Genomic DNA, 21,767 nt, shown 5'->3' on the forward strand with positions numbered 1-21,767 from the left:
CATGGTGTGTTTTGATAGGTTTCAACTAATTTAAATATATTTCTGGTTGAAGTATTCAATTTTCTGTAAGTTGTTTTAATTGCCTTTGAATTACAGTTCCTGCTTTGATGGGGAATGGAGTGGTTTGCAACCTGTCCAAGGCTGACAGTAATTGGGATGTTAGGTTGAGACTGTTTAAGAGCTCTTGGATCTTTTGGCCTCTGAGATTTCAAAGTTCAAAATAAATTTATTATTGAAGTACGTATATATGTACGTATACTACCCTGAGATTCATTTTCTTGCAGGCATTCACATTAGAACAAAGAAATACAATAGAATCAGTGAAAAGTAACACACAAAGACTAACAAACACTACTACTACTACGTCGACTCAGGCCTAGGGGGCTGGCGCCGGGCTCGATGACGACTCTCCACTTCTCCCTCTCCCTCATCAGTGTGTTCAGTTCATCTACATTAGCCGCGCCGCTGTCTTCAAGGAGCGTGTTGACCATAGTCTTGGGAGGGCACCCAGGGTTCATCCTGCCAGTGTTCTGACAAGCAACCAATGTGTAAAAGAAGACAACTTGTGCAAATACAAAAAAAAATACTGAGAACGTGAGTTGTAGAGTCCTTGAAAGTGAGTCTGTAGGTTGTGGAATCAGTTTAGACTGGAGGTGATTGAAGTTATCCACGCTGGTTCAGGAGCATGACGGCTAAAGGGTAATAACCATTTTTGAAACCTGGTGGTGTTGGGACCTAAGGCTATTATCCGTCCTTTCTAATGGCAGCAGCAAGCAGACTGCATTGCTGGATGGTGGGGTTCCTTGATGATGGATGCTGCTTTCTTGTGGCAGCACTCCTTGTAGATGTTCTTAGTATTGGGGAGGGCTTTTCCTGTGATGGACTGGGCTGTATACACCTCTTTTTTTGTATAGGCTTTTCTGTTCTTGGGCATGGGTGTTTCCTTCCTAGGCTGCGATGTAACCAGTCAGGACACTCTCCACTGTGCATCTATTTAAATAAAGTTTTAGATGACAAATTTGCCAGAACTTCTAAGAAAGTAGAGGCACTGTTGTGCCTTGTTTGTAATAGTACTTACATGCTGCTCCCAGGATGGATCCTCTGATATGATAATACTAAGAAATTTAAAGTTACAGACTCACTCCACCCCCAATTCCTTAATGAGGGCTAGCTCATAGATCTCCGGTTTCTTTCTCCTGTTGCCAATAATTGGTACTTTGTTTTTGCTGACATTGAGTGAGAAGTTATCATTGTGGCATCACTCAACCACATTTTCAATGCATGTTTATTAAATGTGTAAACAGTTCACTGAACATTGCCAGATGCCATCACCGTGCATCTTCTACATCAGGCCCAGGTAATTATGAGATGTTGGGTGACTTGGTGCTTGATCGTGAAGCCATCGTACCACTTGTCGAAACATCTAATGATTCCGCCTTTTCACTGTAGTGTTTTCGTGCAGTGCGTTGAAACTCTGACTAAACAGCAAGTTAAACCGGAGTCAATGAAGACAGAGTCGTAGTAAGGTTAACCATTTACTGTTCACTCTTCCACATTAACATCACATGGCGAAAACTGTTGATTAAAAAAAATACAAACATATGCAGCGTCTGTTTCATTCTGGAGACCACGCGCGCTCTCTTCTTTTAGCGAGTGTCTCCAGCTGCCCCGAGTATTGGGCGAGGGGGTCACGTCAAACCGCTGCCGGGCCCGAGCCCACCCCGAGTTTGAAATTGAATAGCTGACATGCGCGCCGCTTCCCTTAACAGAAACCGCGTTAATATTTTTACTTCAAATACTTTCTTATGAACTTACGGCGTTGCTTCTGTAATGTTTCTTTGTGGGTAAACTCGGAGCTCTTCACGATCATGCTGCACACATGGCACCCACCTTTTCACCTTCCCACCTTCCCAAACCGGAAGTTACACACAAGACGTGGCGAAACCGTAGGTGATGTCATCACATGCCGCGATATACCACAGACAATGAATTTTCCTTTGTTAAACTGTAACATATTTATCAACCTTTAACTTTAATTAGAAAATAGTTACAAACAAATCAATTAGAGCGTAGACCGAACAAAGTCAGATAAATGCCTTAAGGGCAACATAGGCCAATTTCTGTGCTGTATAATTCTGTGACCCTTCTCCTGGTTCAACAATGTGATCAATATGGTAACAGAATTTGATGTCACTAAATGTTGCCAAATGCCATCCAGTTATTATTGATCAGGGTCAATAGTAATTCCATATGTTCGTTTGGGCCTTTTAAGGAATAATCTTGAATCGCTTTGTGTAATTTTTCTTGTTACATATGTGTAGTGGAGAAGTGCATTCATCATACGTGTGTACGGATGCGTGTTTGAACCATGACTGAGTGTAAATCTGGTAAAATTTGAGAGATTTTCCAGTGCATGGAGGATAGACAAAGGGACCCAACCATTTGATGCCGTAAAAATCATGGTTTTCAACAAATCACATTGTCATTGTTAGATGAGAGCATTGCAAGACTGATAATGTCATTCTCTCTGCATTTGAATCACAGCACAGCATGCCTTTCTTGCACAGTTGCCAGACAGGCTCCAGTTTTGAGGGTAAAAAGCTCAATACCGGAAGTTGAAAAATAGCTGACCTAAGACATTAACTGTTCTTCTCTCTCCACAGATGCTGCCCGGATCTGCTTTATATTTCCATTATTTTTTTTAATCTTATTTCAGGTTTCCAATATCTGCAGTCTTTTTTGCTTTTCAGTATCCATAACTTGCCAACTGTACAGGGGTTGTGGGAAATAGATTGTAGTCTTAATTCTTTAACTGTGAAAGAATGTCTCTAAGGAGAGGACAGACTTTTCATCTTGTTAAGTCTGTATAATTTTCTCAAGGTTTATAATTTGGACTGTTTTGCATATAATTCCTGGTTTACTTGTTTCCCTCCGATTTTAAATGTTTAATAAGAAATGAATTGAGTTTATGAAATTGTTCAATATGAATTCACACAGATATAAAGAATAAGCTTATACCATTATTTTAGGTTGTGTCCATCATTGGAGATGAAGTCTTCAGCTTCAGGATAGTTTTGTGCAGTAAAGCTACAGAAGGAGAGGCCTATCTTGATATGTCAAATGTGGATGGGGAAGTCACTTTGCAACTGGGTTGCATCCAGTTGGTGTACCTGCACAAATTCTTTAAGTCATTGATGGTAAGTACAATATTTGCACAGGGTAAATATAAACATTTTGTGTGAAATGCATCTGTACTAATTTAGAGATGTGTTTTATAATACTACTCATTTATATTACATAATTTCTTCTTTAAAATGTAAATTTTATTTGTGGTTTATATACAACATGCCTTCAAAGCTGCTTTTTGCATAATTTCATTTGTCTGTTTTGCCATAGTACAGATAATGATTTGCGTATCTATTCTTAGGACCAATGGAATTTCCCCAGTAAATTAGAGAAGTGAGCAATAAGTTTTCAGCATTATCCCTTTTCTTTGTTGATACGTACAAGTAAATTTCTTTTCAAATTCCCACAACTGTGTGAAGTAATTCTCTTCCATTTAATCAAGAACCTTAGCCCAATTTTTAATGACTCACTCTGTCTTTCTGCATATGCTGCCAAATCTTCAGAAATAAAACTTCTTTGGAAGCCTTGGACACCTGCATCCTTCAGCATTGCCTTCTAAGTGTTTCTGAGTATCTTGTGAATAATTAAACAATCAAAGGAAAACAGATTTCTTGCTTGTATACCCCAGTGAAATGAATGAGTGTGCAGATACCAAGTGTCAATCTAGCAGAGAGCAGCCAGGACCAACCTCTACGTTTTGAATTTCTGTGTTTGAGTGGAAGTGCAGAAAGTTATTAACTTTCTGCTCAGAAAGACCCAACAGTTCTGTCCATATATCCTTTCCATCCCAAGCCGTTCACCTCCAAAACATCACCCATCTGTACCTCAATCTTAATACATATGTCACTAAAACTCTCATTATGTTGCATCCTATCTTGATATTTTTAATGCTTTTTGACTGCTCCCTGTGCTCCATCTTCTGTTTATCCCAGTAGGAACATATTCAGATGTTGCTCCCTTTATCTTAACCTCCATCATGTTTACACCATTTCACTGGCCTCCATTGGCTTCTGGTTCAGGCATATTTTGAAATCACATACATACTGATCTTGTGTTAACACTACTTCTAATTGCTTTAACCCTTGTATCTGGGACCATCTTCAAGCTGGTATCTTTCAAAGAATTTTGCATTTCTTACTAATTACCATCTCTACAGCTTCCTCTGGCAGCTTGTTCCATATGCCCACCACCCTCTGAGTGAAATGTTTCCCTTCATGTCCCCTTTCCCTTAAACCTATGCCCTCTAGTAGTCTACACTCCCCTACCCTTGGGAAAATAAACTGATCAATTCACCCCAGTCTCTGCCCCTCATGATTTGGATAGCACTATAAGTCTGTCCTTATACCTCAGGTTCTCCAGTCTTGGTGAATCTTTCCTATGCCCTTTCCAGCTTATGGACATCCTTCCTTCTGGATTCTCCGGACTGGTGGTCTGGAGGTGGTCTATTTACAGTGGAGGCCTGTTTTTGTGTGTGAGAGGGGATGTGTGGGTGGAAGAATGGGAAAGGGGCTTGCTTTGTCGTTTCGTCTTGTTTGGTTCTGTTGTTATTGTTGCTGCTTGTATTGTTCTGCTGAACATTGTGGGCATGCTTTGTTGGTGCGAGAATGTGTGGTGCCACTTGCAGGCTGCCCCTAGTACCACCTTGGGTGTGTTGGTTGTTAACACTAACTCCACATTTCACTGTATTTTTCAGTGTAATGTGATAAACAAATCTGAATCCTGTACAGTAACCAGAATTGCACACACTAAAATGTGATCTCACCAACACCATGTACAGTGTAATGTGAGGTCCCAACTCCCATACACAGTGCTCTATGCAATGAAGGTAATCATACTAGTTGTATTCTTCACCACCTGCCTTAATTATGTCATTACTGCTGTATCCCCATGTAACATGTAGGATCATACACTTACTGTTATGTCAATGTGTACTGCTGTTGTACGTAAAATTTAGAAAAAATAACTAAAATGCAATCATTTTAATGTCTATAAAAAAAAACTAGGTATTACAGTAACACACTCAAAATGCTGGTGGAATGCAGCAGGCCAGGCAGCATCTATAGGAAGAAGTACAGTCGATGTTTTGGGTTGAGACCCTTCGTCAGGACTAACGGAAAAAAGACATAGTAAGAGATTTGGGACGGGGAGGGGGAGACACAAAATGATAGGAGAAGACAGGAGGGGGAGGGATGAAGCCAAGAGCTGGGAAGTTGATTGGCAAAAGGGATACAAGGCTGGAGAAGGGGGAGTATCATGGGACGGAAGGCCTTGGAAGAAAGAAAGGGGGAGGGGAGCACCAGAGGAAGATGGAGAGCAGGCAAGGAGTTATTGTGAGAGGGAAAGAGAGGAAAAAAAAAATAAATTAGGGATGGGGTAAGAAGGGGAGGAGGGGCATTAACGGAAATTAGAGAAATCAGTGTTCATGCCATAAGGTTGGAGGCTACCCAGAGGGAATATAAGGTGATGTTCCTCCAACCTGAGTGTAGCTTCATCTCGACAGTAGAGGAGGCCATGGATTGACATATTGGAATGGGAATGGGATGTGGAATTAAAATGTGTGGCCACTGGGAGATCCTGCTTCCTCTGGCGGACAGAGTGTAGGTGTTCAGTGAAACGGTCTCCCAATCTGCATTGGGTCTCACCAATAGATAGAAGGCCACACTGGGAGCACAGGACACAGTATATTACACCAGCAGACTTGCAGGTGAAGTGTCGCCTCATCTGGAAGGACTGTCTGGGGCCCTGAATGGTGGTGAGGGAGGAAGTGTAAGGGCAGGTGTAGCACTTGTTCCGCTTACAAGGGTAAATGCGAGGAGGGAGATTGGTGGGGAGGGCTGAGGGGGATGAATGGACAAGGGAGTTGTGTGGGGAGTGATCCCTGCAGAAAGCGGGGGGCGGGGGGGAGGGAAAGATGTGCTTGGTGGTGGGATCCCGTTGGATATGGCGGATGGTACAGAGAATTATATGTTGGACACGGAGGCTGGTGGGGTGGTAGGTGAGGACAAGAGGAACCCTATCTCTAATGGGGTGGCGGGAGGATGGGGTGAGAGCAGATGTGTATGAAATGGGAGAGATGCATTTGAGGGCAGTTGATGGTGGAGGAAGGGAAACCACTTTCTTTAAAAAAGGAAGCACCAAGATATAGAAGGCCACACTGGGAGCACCAGACACGTATATCACACCAGCAGACTCACAGGTGAAGTGAAGGTATTACAGTACGTACTGTCTGTAACTGTGGAAACTCCGAAGCTACTGAAAGCCCAGATACATCCAGTATGAGATCAAGTAAAAGGAAAAGGCAAATAGATGTACCAGAAGAAAATGCTTGGTGCAAATAGTGATTTGAACTTAATATCACAGTACCGATCAGCAGAATGGTCATGTCCTGTGCAGCAAAACTCTTAATGTTACGTGTTGGCTCACAATCAATTCTTACCTGTGTTCCAACTGGTTTGTCAAATTTCCTCATTTCTTCTGCAGAAAGTTTTGCTTCTGGGTCACCCTTTCAGAACCAAGTAGGTGTAGACATGACCAAGATAATGAGGTTTTCAGCAGCAGTAAGTGCTGAATTTTGGTTATTCAATGTATGATTGCACAAGATTTTGGGAGTACATGTTAAAAACAGGCTTTTCTCTTATTTACAGTTTTAACTGTTTACAAACCAGTGAGGTATTTCTGTAGCTCTTGTATAATTTAAACATGTTTTATGTTTAACAGAGCTTCTTTGACACCTTCCAAGCAGCAGAGGTTGCATTAGGTGCAGCTACAGTGCAAGCTGCAGAAAAGGCAGCCTCCAGTGTTAAGGATTTTGCTCAGAAGAGTTTCCGACTGGCAATGGACATTAATTTGAAAGCCCCAGTTATTATTATTCCTGAGTCCTCAGTTTCTCTCAATGCTTTGGTGGCAGATTTGGGTTTGATAACAGTACGGAATAAATTCACCTTGATTTCTGCAGAAGAGTGTACTCTGCCTCCTGTTGTGGACATCATGGAGGTTCAGCTAACACAGTTGAAGCTTTCAAGGTACAATAAGTTTTGAATTGTTGATATTGTGGTTGTAATCTAACTTGCAAGGAAATCAGAATCAGGTTTATTATCACTGTCCTATGTGATTTTTTTTTATATGGCAGCTGTGCAGCACAATGACATAAAATTACTCTAAATTACAAAATGAATAGTGCAAAAAATACTGAGGTAGTGTTCATGGCTTCATGGACTGTATAGAAATATAATGATGGAGTGGAAAAAGCTGTTTCTGATTCATTGAGTGCAGGTCCCTAGGATTTCTGAATTAATTACTTTCCCATTAATTCATGGCTTCTGTCATTCTTGTGAAGTTCCTGTGAATTCTAACTTCCTAACCTGCTCCTTCCCTTTATTACTTTTCATTGTTCCTTGTCATACTTCCTGGGCTTATTTGGTAGAAATGTCTGAACACAATTAATCTAATGGTGGTTGAACTTTGTGGGTCAAATTGGCCTGTTTCAGTGCTGTATATCTATATATGTAATCCTATCTGTGTAAGAATCAATGAAGGTGAGGAGTTTCAATCATTGGTGATGTACTTAAAAATTAAAAACCGAACTTTGTCTGCTTTTCCAACAATATTGAACAAGTGCAACACTATTACATAGAAACATAGAAAACCTACAGCACAATACAGGCCCTTTGGCCCACAGGGTTGTGCCGAACATGTCCCTACCTTAGAAATTACTAGGCTTACCTATAGCCCTCTATTTTACTAAGCTCCATGTATCTATCTAAAAGTCTCTTAAAAGACCCTATCATATCCACCTCCACCACTATTGCCGACAGCCCATTCCACGCATTCACCACTCTCTGAGTAAAAAACTTACCCTGACATCTCCTCTGTACCTACTCCCCAGCACCTCATGTGTCCTCTTGTGGCAACCATTTCAGCCCTGGGAAAAAGCTGCTGACTATTGACATGATCAATGCCTCTCATGATCTTATGCACCTCTATCAGGTCACCTCTCATTCTCCGTTGCTCCAAGGAGTAAAGGCCGAGTTCACTCAACCTATTCCCATAAGGTGTGCTCCCCAATCCAGGCAACATCCTGATAAATCTCCTTTGCACCCTCTCCATGGCTTCCACAACCTTCCTGTAGTGAGGCCACCAGAACTGAGCACAGTACTCCCAAGTGTGGTCTGACCGGCGTCCTATATAGCTGCAACATTACCTCTCAGCTCCTAAATTCAGTTCCACAATTGATAAAGGCCAATACATCGTACGCCTTCTTAACCACAGAGTCAACCTGCGCAGCTGCTTTGAGTGTCCTATGGACTCGGACCCCAAGATCCCTCTGATCCTCCACACTGCCAAGAGTCTCACCATTAATGCTATATTCTGCCATCATATTTGACCTACCAAAATGAACCACTTCACACTTATCTGGGTTGAACTTCATTTGCCGCTTCGCAGCTCAGTTTTGCATCCTATCAATGTCCCGCTGTAACCTCTGACAGCCCTCCACACTATCTACAACACCTCCAACCTTTGTGTCATTAGCAAACTTACTAACCCAACCTTTGTGTCATTAGCAAACTTACTAATCCATCCCTCCACTTCCTCATCCAGGTCATTTATAAAAATTACGAAGAGTAAGGGTCCCAGAACAGATCTCTGAGGCACTCCACTGGTGACCAACCTCCTTGCAGAATATGACCCGTCTACAACCACTCTTTGCCTTCTGTGGGCAAGCCAGTTCTGGATCCACAAAGCAATGTCCCCTTGGATTCCATGCCTCCTTACTTTCTCAATAAGCCTTACATGGGGTACCTTATCAAATGCCTTGCTGAAATCCATATACACTACATCTACTGCTCTCCCTTCATCAATGTGTTTAGTCACATCCTCAAAAAATTAAATCAGGCTCGTAAGGGATGACCTGCCCTTGACAAAGCCACGCTGACTTCTGCTAATCATATTATACCTCTTCAAATGCTCATAAATCCTGTCTCTCAGGATCTTCTCCATCAGCTTACCAACCACTGAGGTAAGACTCACTGGTTTATAATTTCCTTGGCTATCTCTACTCCCTTTCTTGAATAAAGGAACAACATCCGCAACCCTCCAATCCTCTGGAACCTCTCCCTTCCCCATTGATGATGCAAAGATCATCGTCAGAGGCTCAGCAATCTCCTCCCTCACCTCCCACAGTAGCCTGGGGTACATCTCATCCGGTCTTGGCGACTTATCCAACTTGATGCTTTCCAAGAGCTCCAGCACGTCCTGTTTCTTAATATCTACATGCTCAAGCTTTTCAGACTGCTGCAAATCATCACTACAATCACCAAGATCCTTTTCCATGGTGAATACTGAAGTAAAGTATTCATTATGTAGCTCTGCTATTTCCTCCGGTTCCATACACACTTTCCCACTGTCACACTTGATAGGTCCTATTCTTTCACGTCTTATCCTGTTACTCTTCACATACTTGTATAATGCCTTGGGGTTTTCCTTAATCCTGCCCGCCAAGGCCTTCTCACGGCCCCTTCTGGCTCTCCTAATTTCCTTCTTAAACTCCTTCCTATTAGCCTTATAATCTTCTAGATCTAGATCTCTAACATTACCTAGCTCTCTGAACCTTTTGTAAACTTTTCTTCTTGACTAGATTTATTACAGCCTTTGTACACCATGGTTCCTGTACCCTACATAACTTCCCTGTCTCATTGGAACCTACCTATGCAGAACTCCACACAAATATCCCCTGAAAGTTTGCCACATTTCTTCCGTTCTTTTCCCTGAGAACATCTGTTTCCAATTTAAACCTCCAATTTCCTGCCTGATAGCCTCATAATTCCCCTTACTCCAATTAAACGCTTTTCTAACTTGTCTGTTCCTATCTCTCTCCAGTGCTATTGTAAAGGTGATAGAATTATGATCACTATCTCCAAAATGCTCTCCCACTGAGAGACCTGACACCTGACCAGTTTCAATTCCCAATACCAAATCAAGTACAGCCTCTCCTCTTGTAGGCTTATCTATATACTATTAGGACAAGTGTTTTCCTTCAATGGTACCCCTTCCACAATCAGCACTAATAAACTTTTTTTTAACTGTACTAGCATGAAGAGAAAAATTGGCTGACTGGCAGAAGGCAAAGAGGGAGAATAAAGGAGGTTTTTTTTCTCTTTTTGCCTGCTGGTGACCAGTGCTGTTCCACAGGGATCAGTGTTAGGTTTGTTACTTTTCACATTATATGCTAATGATCTGCATGACAGAATTGATGGCTTTGTGGCCATGTTTGTGGATGGTTTACAGATAGGTGAAGGAGCAGGTCATATGGAGAAGGCAGTGAGTCTGCAGAAGGGATTGGACAGATTAGGAGAATGGGCAAAGAAGTGGCAAATAGAATGTAGTGCAGGGAAGTATATGGTCATGCAATTTGATAGAAGGTAGAAAGACATAGACTATTTTCTAAACAGGGTGCAAATTCAAAAATGGGAGGTGCAAAGGGATTTGGGAGTCCACCTGCAGAATTCCCTATAGGTTAATTTGCAGGTTGAGTTCATAATAAGTAACAGAAATGCAATGCTAGCATTCATTTCAAGAGGACAAGAACATAAAAACAAGGATGTGATGCTGACCACATGTAAAGTATTGTTAGCCCTTTTGGACCCCATATCTAAGAAAGGATGTGTAGTTATTCAAGAGTGTCCAGAGGAGGTTTATGAGAATGATCCCAGATGAAAGGATTAATGTGTGAGGAGCGGTTGATGGCCCTGGGCCAGTACTTATTGTAGTTTAGAAGAATGGGGAGGGGGAATCTCATTGACACCTATCAAATACACTGGGCAACAAAGATAGTGCTTTCTGAATACTTATGGGTGTATCTTATGGATTTTGGGCTGGTGATCATGAAATCACCAAGAAATTTCCCTATCATGCACCATTTGTTTAAAGTTGCCTATATTTTTTAAAAAACCTGGTATCTTGTCTTTAACTTGCTCTCTATATTTCTTGTCATTCTCTGTTGAGGATGTTACAGGTGAGCGGTGGAAAAGATTTTGATATGAGATTTAAATCATTCAATAAAACATTCAGTAATGCTTTTGTGTACATGGGAGCAGAGTCTGGCATGAAGATGGGGTTTTACATAATTCATAAAGTTTTAACTGTCAGATATGGCACATAAGCCACAGTAATTTGAAGGGAAAGCTGTGACTGTTTTTAAGTCTTGAATTGCATTGCGTAGCATTGGGGTTGCATTAACATAGGAGATAAAAGCAGCAATGGAAACTTGGCTCTGACAGCCTTCTCCCATATTCACTTCAGTCATGCCTAATCTTTTACCCCAGCATCATTTCCTTGCACTAACTCCCTCCATTTCCTGTCAGCCCTAAAATCAGCAATTGTTTTTTCTCAAACCGATGCAGGTATATTGGAGGTACAAGAGATTATGAATGCAGATGCAAGTAAATATTATTTATCCTTTATGAAGAAAGATAGCTGCAGGTGTATAAGCATTCAGCTTTAAAAGCATGTATAAGCAATCAGCGTTAAAAGCACAGATTATTCAAGGCACAATTTTTATATAAAAATGTTCAAAAGCACATAAAATTTCTTGATTTTAATGCAATATACTGTATCTACATGTTTTTATTCATTTCCTGCAATGGTTTTCCGTTTTCTGTCACAGTTGGTGAGTGAATTTTGTTATCAATTCTGTTGCAGTTTCTTGATTTCTCTATTTTATTTCTGAATGATAGAACTATTCTCCAGAAAGACTCGAAACAGCCTGATCTTCAGATCTTGCAGCCTGTGAACTTGCTCCTGACAATAAAACGAAACCTGGCTGTAGCATGGTATCAGCAAATCCCTGGCATAGAAATTAATGGAAATCTAAAAACTATGAGTGTGAGTATATTTTTCCAAGTCTCCAAATAAACAAGTGCAGTACATTTTTTTTAACACACACATGCACACACACCCACACACACACACACACACACACACACACACACACACACACACACTTACAGTGATTCTGGGTATGAATACCAACAAATTTATATTGAGAATAGAAATAAAGAAGACCAAAAGGAGAACCATTACCTGATTATGATGCTGAAGCGTAAATGGAGCTGTGTAACACTACCTTGTGGAGAAGGTTGGTTGATTCTAATCTTGAGATCAATGCCAATGATTTGCACGTGAAGAACAGAAGAGACAGGAGCAGTAGTAGGCCCTCTGTGCCTACTTCACCATTCAATAGTGTTCCATTATGGATTCAGCTCTACTTTACCACCTGATGTCAGAACCCTTGATTCTCCAGGAGGATAAAATTTACGTTGATCTTGAAAATACCCTTGACCATTAACACTGTTAAGCACTATCTGAATGTTTTGTTTCACTGTCTTGAACTTCAGTGAGTAAAGGTACACCCAGTTCTACCATTTGTCATGCAGGAACTGTCTGGGAACTGCTGCTAGTGTACGGGAAATTTTCTATTTATCTTCTAATTACTTGCTGTACATAAATGCGAACTGTTCTGTGGATAAAAAGTGCTTTCTTATTTTTGTGTCTAGCTATATGGCTTCATTGGAAGAGCCTTGGAAGGAATCTTCCCAGCGTACTGCCCTGATCAATATTGTGATTCCTCTCTTTTTTTTTTAACCTTTCTCTCTATCACATTTGAAATTTCTGTATGGTGGAACATTGAGTTGCCAGTCCCCTCCTTCATTCAACCTCATTTCCGTAGTTTGTAAATAGCAGTAAGGCCCTGGTACTTCACTTGTCACAGTTTGCCAATTGGGAGATAACCTACTTATCCAGTCTCTGATGGGCCAATACTCTAATGATGCTATGATGTGAGCTTTTATAGCAGCTTTCATCTCTCATCTTCTCAAAAAAGAGGATAATAGAAGTGTAGAATGAATATGGCATACAAGGAGGTCATTTCACAGATTCCATGCTAGCTTTCTATCAGAGTAACTCCCTAGTTCCATGTCCTAGCCCGTTTTCATATTCTTGCTCATTTTTACTTCTCATATAATTATCCACTTTCCTTTTAGAGGCCACAATGGCACTTGCCACCAGCAAATCAGCAGGTAATGCATTCCAGACTCTGTAAACATAAAGATTTTTCTTCATCTGTCTTCTCGAAGATAATACTGAAAAAGGTTACAGAAGGTTAACAGGCAAAGGCAGCAAGGAAGGCCTGTTTTCTAAAGTTCTCTCATTCTAACCTTACTTGGATAAGTTATATTAGATAGATATCAATTCTTGTACTAAAGTAGTTGTATTTAATTGTAAATAAATGATGCAGAGGTGTAAATGAAGTTTGCAGAATATGTTAGGAATGAAAAACACCACTTCTCCTCATTTGCCCTTTCGACTGCAGTTACTGATTAACAAGTATAATTAAAAGCTTTCAGTTGATAGAAAGTTAATGATGATAAGCATCCTCCCCAAAAAAGATGTAAAACAAGATTAAAAAGTTGATTCTTATGTGCCCTGACCACAGGTTGCAGTTAGTCAGGATGATCTGATGCTCTTGATGAAAATTCTGCTAGAAATCCTTGGAGAGGTTTCAGATGATCACCCTGCTGCAAAGGAAAGCTTGAACAAAATACCAGAGAAAAAAATTGTCTCTCCAACCATTCTCTCTGAAGGTACTTAATTATTTGAATCTAATATATTTAATAATCATTTTATAGCTTTTCTGTCTTGATTAACCTAAAGCAGGTTGACAAGTTGCTCTCTCAATTTTTAGTCAATCTATGTTGATCTCTATAGTACCGAGTATATCGCATTGCATCGCTGAATTCTTAACATTGGTTGCTCACCATGAGAGTACACTGTAGGTTCTGTCTTCATTTTGTTGTATCTGAAATGGCTACACAGGCTGGTGAGTGGTCATTTGAATAAAGTTGTGAAGAATGTATATAGCATGCTTGACTTCATAGGTATAGAATATAAAATTTGGAGCATTACATTATTACTTTACAGAACACTGGTTAGACTAATGGAGACACAAGAAACAGCAGGTGCTTGTAGGACCACAAATGGCATAAAATATGTTCTAACAAGTTCCACAGAATTACACGATGCCGCAGAGGGTTATGCAGCTGGCTCCATCATGGGCACGACCTTCCTGCCATCAGGGACATCTTCAAGAGGCAGTGCCTCGAGGCAGCATTCGTCACTAAGAACCCTCACTGTCTAGGACGTGACCTCTTCTTACAGTGACCATCGGGGAAGAAGGTACAGGAGCTGAAGACCCACACTCAACAGTTCCCTCTGATATCAGATTTCCGACAGTCCATGAACACTACCTAATTATTAATTATTTTTTGCATTTTGTTTATTTCTGTAATTATAGATTTTATGTTTTGCACTGTCCTGCTGCTGCAAAACAACAATGTCATATGTTAGTGATGATATATCTGATCTGCTTCAAATTTTTTTCACCACAGAAAAGGAAGGATATGGTTTGCTGAGGAGTGCAGAGGAGATTCATCAAGATGATGCCTGGTTTGGAGGGCTTTAGTTAACGAGAGAGGTTAGGTCTTGTTTTGCTTAGAGCAAAGGAGACAATAGCAGAATATAAGAATATAAGCAGAATATGAGTGGTATAGAGGGGTAGTCAAAATGCTTTTTCAATAGTACTGGTATCACAAATAAGAGTACAAAGATTTAAGATGAGAAGGACACATTTTAAAGGGAATTGGAGGAGTAACTTTTGCACAGAAAATGGGTCATATCTGGAATGCGCTGTCAGTGGTTGAATCAAATACAATTACAATATTTAAGAGAGAGATAAATAGGCAAGGCATAGCGAATCTGGATCTAATTCAGGCAAATGGGATTAGTGTGGATGGTGAAAGAGATTGGCATGGACTTGATAGGTCAGATCGTAAAACTCTGACTTTGTATCTCTTGGAAATACCAAGTTATTCAGTGTGGAGAAATACTGGGCAGTATAATAGATCTAATTACAAAGTATCTTGTAAAGCACACCTGGCCCTCTCGGCTGTGCTACCTGGCTCCACCCCCAATTCCCTCAGCCTGCACCACGGTCATCTCTCTGGATTCATCTCCCTGTCTTCTCTTGATCCCTTAACTGTTCACCTATGCTAATAGTAGTTAACCTTCTGGCACACATTTTGAATGTGAGGAGAAACCGGACCACTCGCCAGACACCCACAAAGTCGTGATGGCTACATTCAAAGTCGGCAGGACGAACCTAATGTTAGGATGGAACATTGGCAACAGCACTAACTTACACTATTGTGCCAGCTTAAGCATTACTTAACCTGAATTTTAATACAAGCTCTACAGTCCGCAGTCGGCTTTGTTAAGGTGGATTATGGGTCCTGTCCCTTCTTTAGGCTAAAGATGTTTGCTGCCTTTTCCTGGGTGTGATTCGTGACCAATCTCTAGCTGGTTCTGATTCAATTGTCTTAGGTTGTTGTATGAATAGAGTATTATGCTGTTATAAAACACTTTCAAGAGTAGCATATGCTATAATTATACTATAATTAACTGAAGCTAAATGTTTTGGCCATAATAAATATAAAGTTAGATTAGTTTTGATACTTTTGATACAAAGCTCTCATGTGCATTGTGAATTGTTCTAATAGCTTCATTTCATGTTGCCACTGAGAATAGTTTGTATTTTGTGTGCAGCCAGCCCACAAGGGAATACAGATGATGTGTGCCATGCAGAATTAGAGGTTAAACCCGATCCATTTGAGACATTGAAGTTTGACTTCAAGTTTGAAGCCCTTTCGATTGTGTTATACACAGAAGATCTCAAACAGGTATGCTTATTTTTTTGAGAGTTGAAACTTTTTTTTTATAGTTCCCAAATTTACCAAATTGTCCAAGCAAGAAGTATTTCTACAGGGCTAGTAATGGTGTTTTGAAATGAGATAAGGAAGATTGGAAGGGTGTCTCATTAATTGCTTCACATTTTTCTGAGCTAGCTTAGTCATTCTTGGCATTCAGCTGATCTGTGCATTCGGCTCATCCCTGCTCAATACAACTGTACTTGTCTTGATCCAACTGTTTCATTTTTACTGGAGGTGCCTTTGCAGCAGAAACATTTACTGTGGATGGAATTTTTTTTTTAAACTACCTTCATGCCATGAGCCAGATAATGACACTTAGACATCAAAAGACCACTTAGATGATCATATTTTGCAAGGATTCTTGGACCCACTGCAAACATTGTGAACTAAGTTATTCAGCTCCTGAATGTTGTTGTTATTTTTGTCTCTAGTGCTCTGTATGTTTCTTTAGTAACATCAGGAAACACTCAGATCTCTGTACTACTTAGTTTATGTTGTTATGAGCATTCATATTTATTTATTTATTGAGATGCAGCACGTAACAGTCCCTTCTAGCCCAGTGAGTCACGCTGCCCTGCAACCTACCTATTTAACCCCAGTTCAATCACAGGGCAGTTTACAATTAAACTACTAACTGGTACATCTTTGGACTGTGGGAGGAAACCCACACATTCCACAAATAAACAAATAAACTCCTGACAGACAGCACCAGAAATGAACTCTGAACTCTGATGGCCTGAACTGTAATAACATTGTGCTAACTGATGTGCTACTGTGGTGCCCCTGAGATTAATCACACTTCATAAGAAGCGGTAATTTTCGCAGCCATAGCTTTGGTTCTCCCTCTAAATAATTCAACGGAAGTTTTTTTTCAGGAATTACATCTAAATGTACTTTTGACTGTGTTTTAATTATCTATCCCATACCATCTTGTGTAATAGTTTTGATAGGCCTCCCTCCCCTCCAGAGTCCTGGTGTTCTCCTGGCACCTTTCTATCATTCTTGCCTTTGCCTATCCCACCTGTCCGTCGTTGCCATCCTCAATCTTTAATTTTCCTATCCCTTTCCAGCACACTTTTCATTTCCTCTTTATTTTCAGTGACATGTTCTCTATGTCCTTTGTCTGTGTAACACATTCAGTATTTCAATATCTCTTATTATGTCTATTACTTTTGTACAGCTTGCACCTTTGTGCAGATTGAGACTTGCAGTGTCACTGACATGTCAATATTTTGTTATAACGTTGTTGTACAGAGCTGGGTATGCTGAATTCTCAATGAGTTTGTGAATATCTTGCATGATATAGGCCACTGGATTGGTGAAACACCTGAAAAGTTCACAGCTGGGTGAGTTCAGGCTGCATCTCACCACTGCCTCAGGAAAGATGATCTCAGACGGGACATTGACGTTTGATATAAAGTTTACAACATGTACACTGGATGATCTAAGACCGGGGATTGAGAAGGTTAAACAGAGGTCAGAATTAGTTTTCTTGTTTATTCTCTAATCATGGCCCAGCTTTGTTATTTGCTGACTACTTGCCCATATCAGTACTTTGCTCCACTTGCTGAGCTCCTCTAACCTGAGAAGTGAGGTTAATTAATGACTAACCTGAATTCATTAGTTCTGTAAATGGTGGTTTATGTGTAATTACATGATGCAATAGCGTTAATATACTTTAGTATGAAATGCGGGGTGATGTCTTTATGGCTGAAATGGTTCAACATAAAATAAGCAATTTTTTACTGCACATGTGCACAAAACTTTGAGCTTGCTGCCTTATTTTCAGACTGGACCAGAAGGTTGAGGAAATAACAAATAGGATAGACATGAGAATCGGTGGATGTTGTGTACTTGGATTTTCAGAAGGCCTTTGACAAGGTGCCACACATGAGGCTGCTTAACAAGCTACAAGCCATGCTATTTAAAAAATCTAACATGGATAAAGCAGTGGATGATTAGCAGGAGGCAAAGAGTGGGAATAAAGGGAGCTCTCTCTGTTTGGCTGCTGGTGACTAGTGGTGTTCCACAGGGGGTCACTGTTGGGACCGCTTCTTTTTAAGATGTGTCAATGATTTGAATGATGGAATTGATGGGTTTGTGACTAGCTTTATGGATGATACAAAGATAGGTGCAGGGGCAGGTAGTGCTGAGGAAGCAGGGAGGCTGCAGAAGGACTTAGGAGAATGGGCAAAGAATTGGCACATGAAATACAGTGTCAGGAAGTGTGTGGTCATGCACATTGGTAGAAGGAATAAACACATTACCTATTTTCTAAACAGGGAGAAAATTTAAAAATCAGAGGTGCAAAAGGACTTGGAAGTCCTTGTGCAGGATTCCCTAAAAGTTAACTTGCAAGTTAAGTCAGTGCAACTCAAGTTGCAAGTGGGAAGGCAAATGCAATGTTAGCATTCATTTTGAGAGGACTAGTATATAGAAGCAAGGATGTAATGTTGAGGCTTCATAAGGCACTGGTTACGCCTCACTTAGAGTATTGTGAGCTGTTTTGGGCTCCTTATCTAAGAAAGGATGTGATGACATTGGAGAAGGTTCAGAGGAGGTTCACAAGAATGATTGCGGGAACTAAGGGTAGGAGGAGCGTTTGATGGCTGTGGAATTCTTGCTGGAATTTAGAAGAATGGGAGAGGAATCTATTGAAACCTATCGAATATTGAAAGGCTAGATAGAGTGAATGTGGAGAGGATGTTTTCTGTGGCGGCAGAGTCTAGGACTGAGGGCACAGCCTCAGATTAGAGGGGCGACAATTTAGAATGGAGATGAGGATTTTTTTTTTTAGTCAGAGGGTGGTGAATCTCTGGAATTCAATGCCACGGCTGGCTGTGGAGACCAGGTCATTGGGTATATTTAACATTGAGATTGATAGGATCTTGATTAATCATGGTGTGAAAGGTTTTGAGGAGAAGGCAGGAGAATGGGGTTGAAAGGGAAAATGGGTCAGCTATGATCAAATGTGGAGGAGACACTATGGGCCAAATGGCTTAATTCTGCTCCTATGTCTTAAGATCCAAGACTGAGTCAAAATTATTGACAGTACTTGCACATAATTTGATCATGACTGCGAGGTTCAGGGATTGTTCAAGCTTTGAAACCTAAAGGGGGTTTAATTCAAAAGGTTGAGGTCTACTTTAGCATTTATTAATCTCGGCCTCTGTCTGAGTCAAACAAATTCCTCCTCCACGTAGGTATCCAGTTCCTCCAGCCTCCCTGAGGATTCTTTCATGAACTGACTTCCTCCATAATCACAGAGAAACATGGAGGAAGGCGTCCTTGCTTTGCATGCTGTTCATTGACTTAATATATGCTAGACTTTCTGAAGGGCGTGTTTCTAGTCTACGAGTTGCATTAAGCCATGATTTGGCAATCATTGATTGTTATTCCCACCTACAATCATAAATGCCTTTGGTCTTGAATGTATTGTTACATGTGTGTGAGGCATCTATTAATGTCTTACTGTGATTTGAAATGTTTACAAATTATTGGAATGTTCCTTGCAGAATGATTGAAAAAAAGCAAGGTTCTGAGGAAAAGGTTATGATCGAGTTGCAGTACAGTCAGCAGAAGGATGAGATCTTGATCGTCACTGTACTGGAACATCTGTATGTCTGTGCCAGTGTGGAGTTCCTGTTGGATGTAGTGGATTTCTTCATCAAGGCTGTTCCTGATAAGAAAACTGATAAATCTGTCCAACTATATCCAAAACAGAGTGGAAAGGCTCCTTCCAGCAGTGGTTAGTATAACTTTCTTCATTTATGAAGTACAAATAATTTTACCCAATCAGAATAAATTTCTGAAAACATAGCATATTGGAGAGCTGGCCTTCTGAATTGTATGTTTAAAGGAAAAAGTAGTAAAAATTATTGGTAGCCTATTTCTTAGCATTCAATCTTTTTGGGGAATTAATTTAACCTTACATAACTTTGTTATAGAAGTTGTGTTGAGTAACTAATAAAGGAGCCTTTGTTTTTGAGGCAGAGAAGGAAGCCAGATGTATGTGCATCATTATTAGTAGCCAGGAGTAGCATGATGTGTTTCTTTGAGTCCTAGAATTATCTGTACTTGTAGCACAGAATGAAGATAGCTTGGCCTGTGATGTCCACACTAATCCTAAATTAATCCCATATTTTAGTTCCCACCATGCCCTTACTAAACCCCTCCAGACTTTACCAGTCATTAACTCTGACAACAATGTGCAATATTAGTTAACCTACCAACTCGCACTCGAGCATCTGGAGGAAGCACATATGATCACAAGGAGAACATGCAAACTCCACACAGACAGAACTAGAGGTCAGAATTGAATTTGGCTCTTTGGTACTGTAAGACTGTGGCTCAACCAGTTGCACCACACCTAAAAAAAAAAGAATATCTTCTCTAAGGGATTGGGTAGAGGTAAGCTTGGAACAGTTGAGATATAATGTTGGGGCAGAGTGGAAATAAGTTCCTCCCCACTTGGGGATTTACCTCAAGCATATTCTTTGTTGACATTATATCCAAATTAAACTTAAGGGTTGAAACGTCAGACTAAAATCTTGTTTATCAAATAGTATAATATCTCATCACTTCAAGTTGTTTATCATTGTAATCCCTCAGGAATGTTGTAAACTAGAGTGAATTGTATGCAAATGATTTGAAGCTGAATTTCCTTTGAAAGTCAGGTATCAAGTCTTTTTTGTACAAAAGATTTATTTTTCTTTGTTTGCTCAGTGAGTGTGATACATGGAACTAAATATACAAAGGAAAATTGCAGTCAACACAGTGAACATCATTGATCTAAGGAAACATTGCAAATTGTTCTTGTGTGCCCATTTGGGTTCTTTCATTGTTTGCAATGAGTCTTAACATTTATTATTCTGTTCCAGCTGTGGACACTCCAGAACAAAGAATCAATGTGAAAGCAATGGTGATGAATCCTGAAGTTGTATTTGTGGCAAATCTATCAAAAGCTGATGCCCCTGCACTTGTTGCTTCTTTCCTGTGTGACTTCTCGTTCATCCGTCAAAAGCAGTCTCAAAGGATGATTGCATTGGTCAGTGACTTAAAGGTTCTGGCATGCCCATTTCTTCAGGAAAAGAGAGGAACAAATATAACTACGGTACGAACAAGATCTTTCTGAAAAGACATATTCTGCTTGGAGTGCTGTGTGTATCTCTGGCCACAACACTGAAGGAAACATGTATTTGTTCTGCAGAGGGTTCAGAGATTTTGGCTGGATTGGAGGGCTTTAGTTATAGGGTGAGAATGGATAGTCTGAGGTTGTTTCTCCTGGAACGATAGAGGCTGAGGGCTGACTTTAAGAATTTATATAAAATTGAGAGGTGTTGATGCTTAAAAGCTTTTGCCTATCAGGGATGACAGGTAGAATGTGGACAAACAAAATTAGTGTTGGTGGCCAAAGGGCCAATCTATGACACTTGCCGATCTGTAGTTATAATGGAATGGAGTATTTGCATACTGATTGCAACATTAACTTTAGCATCCATTGATGGTTGTGCTTGTGACTTGTTAGGTTAGACCTTACAAGAAGAATTTACTGCATTTGTCTGTCCTGTAGACCTGCCCTCTTGTGACCATGAAACAAACTTTGTTACTTGAGTTTGTGCTCTGCAGGAAAGATGTACAGGACTACTTGCCAGAGCCATTTGGGATATCATCAAGAGACTTAGCAACATCCTTTTAGTAATATATTTGGGTGAACTGGTACAAGATTTGACAGTGCAAACAAAGAAGTTTTGTTGGAGAGCCCAAAACAAGTGGCTACAATTATGAATATCTCTAGCAAATCCATTAACGCTTTCAGGAGAA

The 21,767-nt window shown here is 40.4% G+C and overlaps 1 protein-coding gene across 1 annotated transcript in view; it reads left to right on the forward strand.

Annotated features, from left to right (window-relative positions):
* vps13c (vacuolar protein sorting 13 homolog C) overlaps positions 1 to 21,767 on the forward strand; it is a 387,871-nt gene that overhangs the window by 175,543 nt on the left and 190,561 nt on the right. The window contains exons 43-50 of the mRNA XM_072282204.1: positions 3,030 to 3,197; positions 6,844 to 7,148; positions 11,859 to 12,006; positions 13,616 to 13,763; positions 15,781 to 15,914; positions 17,251 to 17,420; positions 19,460 to 19,692; positions 20,825 to 21,057. Coding sequence (XP_072138305.1) covers positions 3,030 to 3,197; positions 6,844 to 7,148; positions 11,859 to 12,006; positions 13,616 to 13,763; positions 15,781 to 15,914; positions 17,251 to 17,420; positions 19,460 to 19,692; positions 20,825 to 21,057 — 1,539 coding nt within the window. The remainder of the gene's footprint in view (positions 1 to 3,029; positions 3,198 to 6,843; positions 7,149 to 11,858; positions 12,007 to 13,615; positions 13,764 to 15,780; positions 15,915 to 17,250; positions 17,421 to 19,459; positions 19,693 to 20,824; positions 21,058 to 21,767) is intronic.

The sequence above is a fragment of the Mobula birostris genome, chromosome 18 (assembly GCF_030028105.1).
Source record: "Mobula birostris isolate sMobBir1 chromosome 18, sMobBir1.hap1, whole genome shotgun sequence".
In the NCBI taxonomy this organism is placed as follows: Eukaryota; Metazoa; Chordata; class Chondrichthyes; order Myliobatiformes; family Myliobatidae; genus Mobula; species Mobula birostris.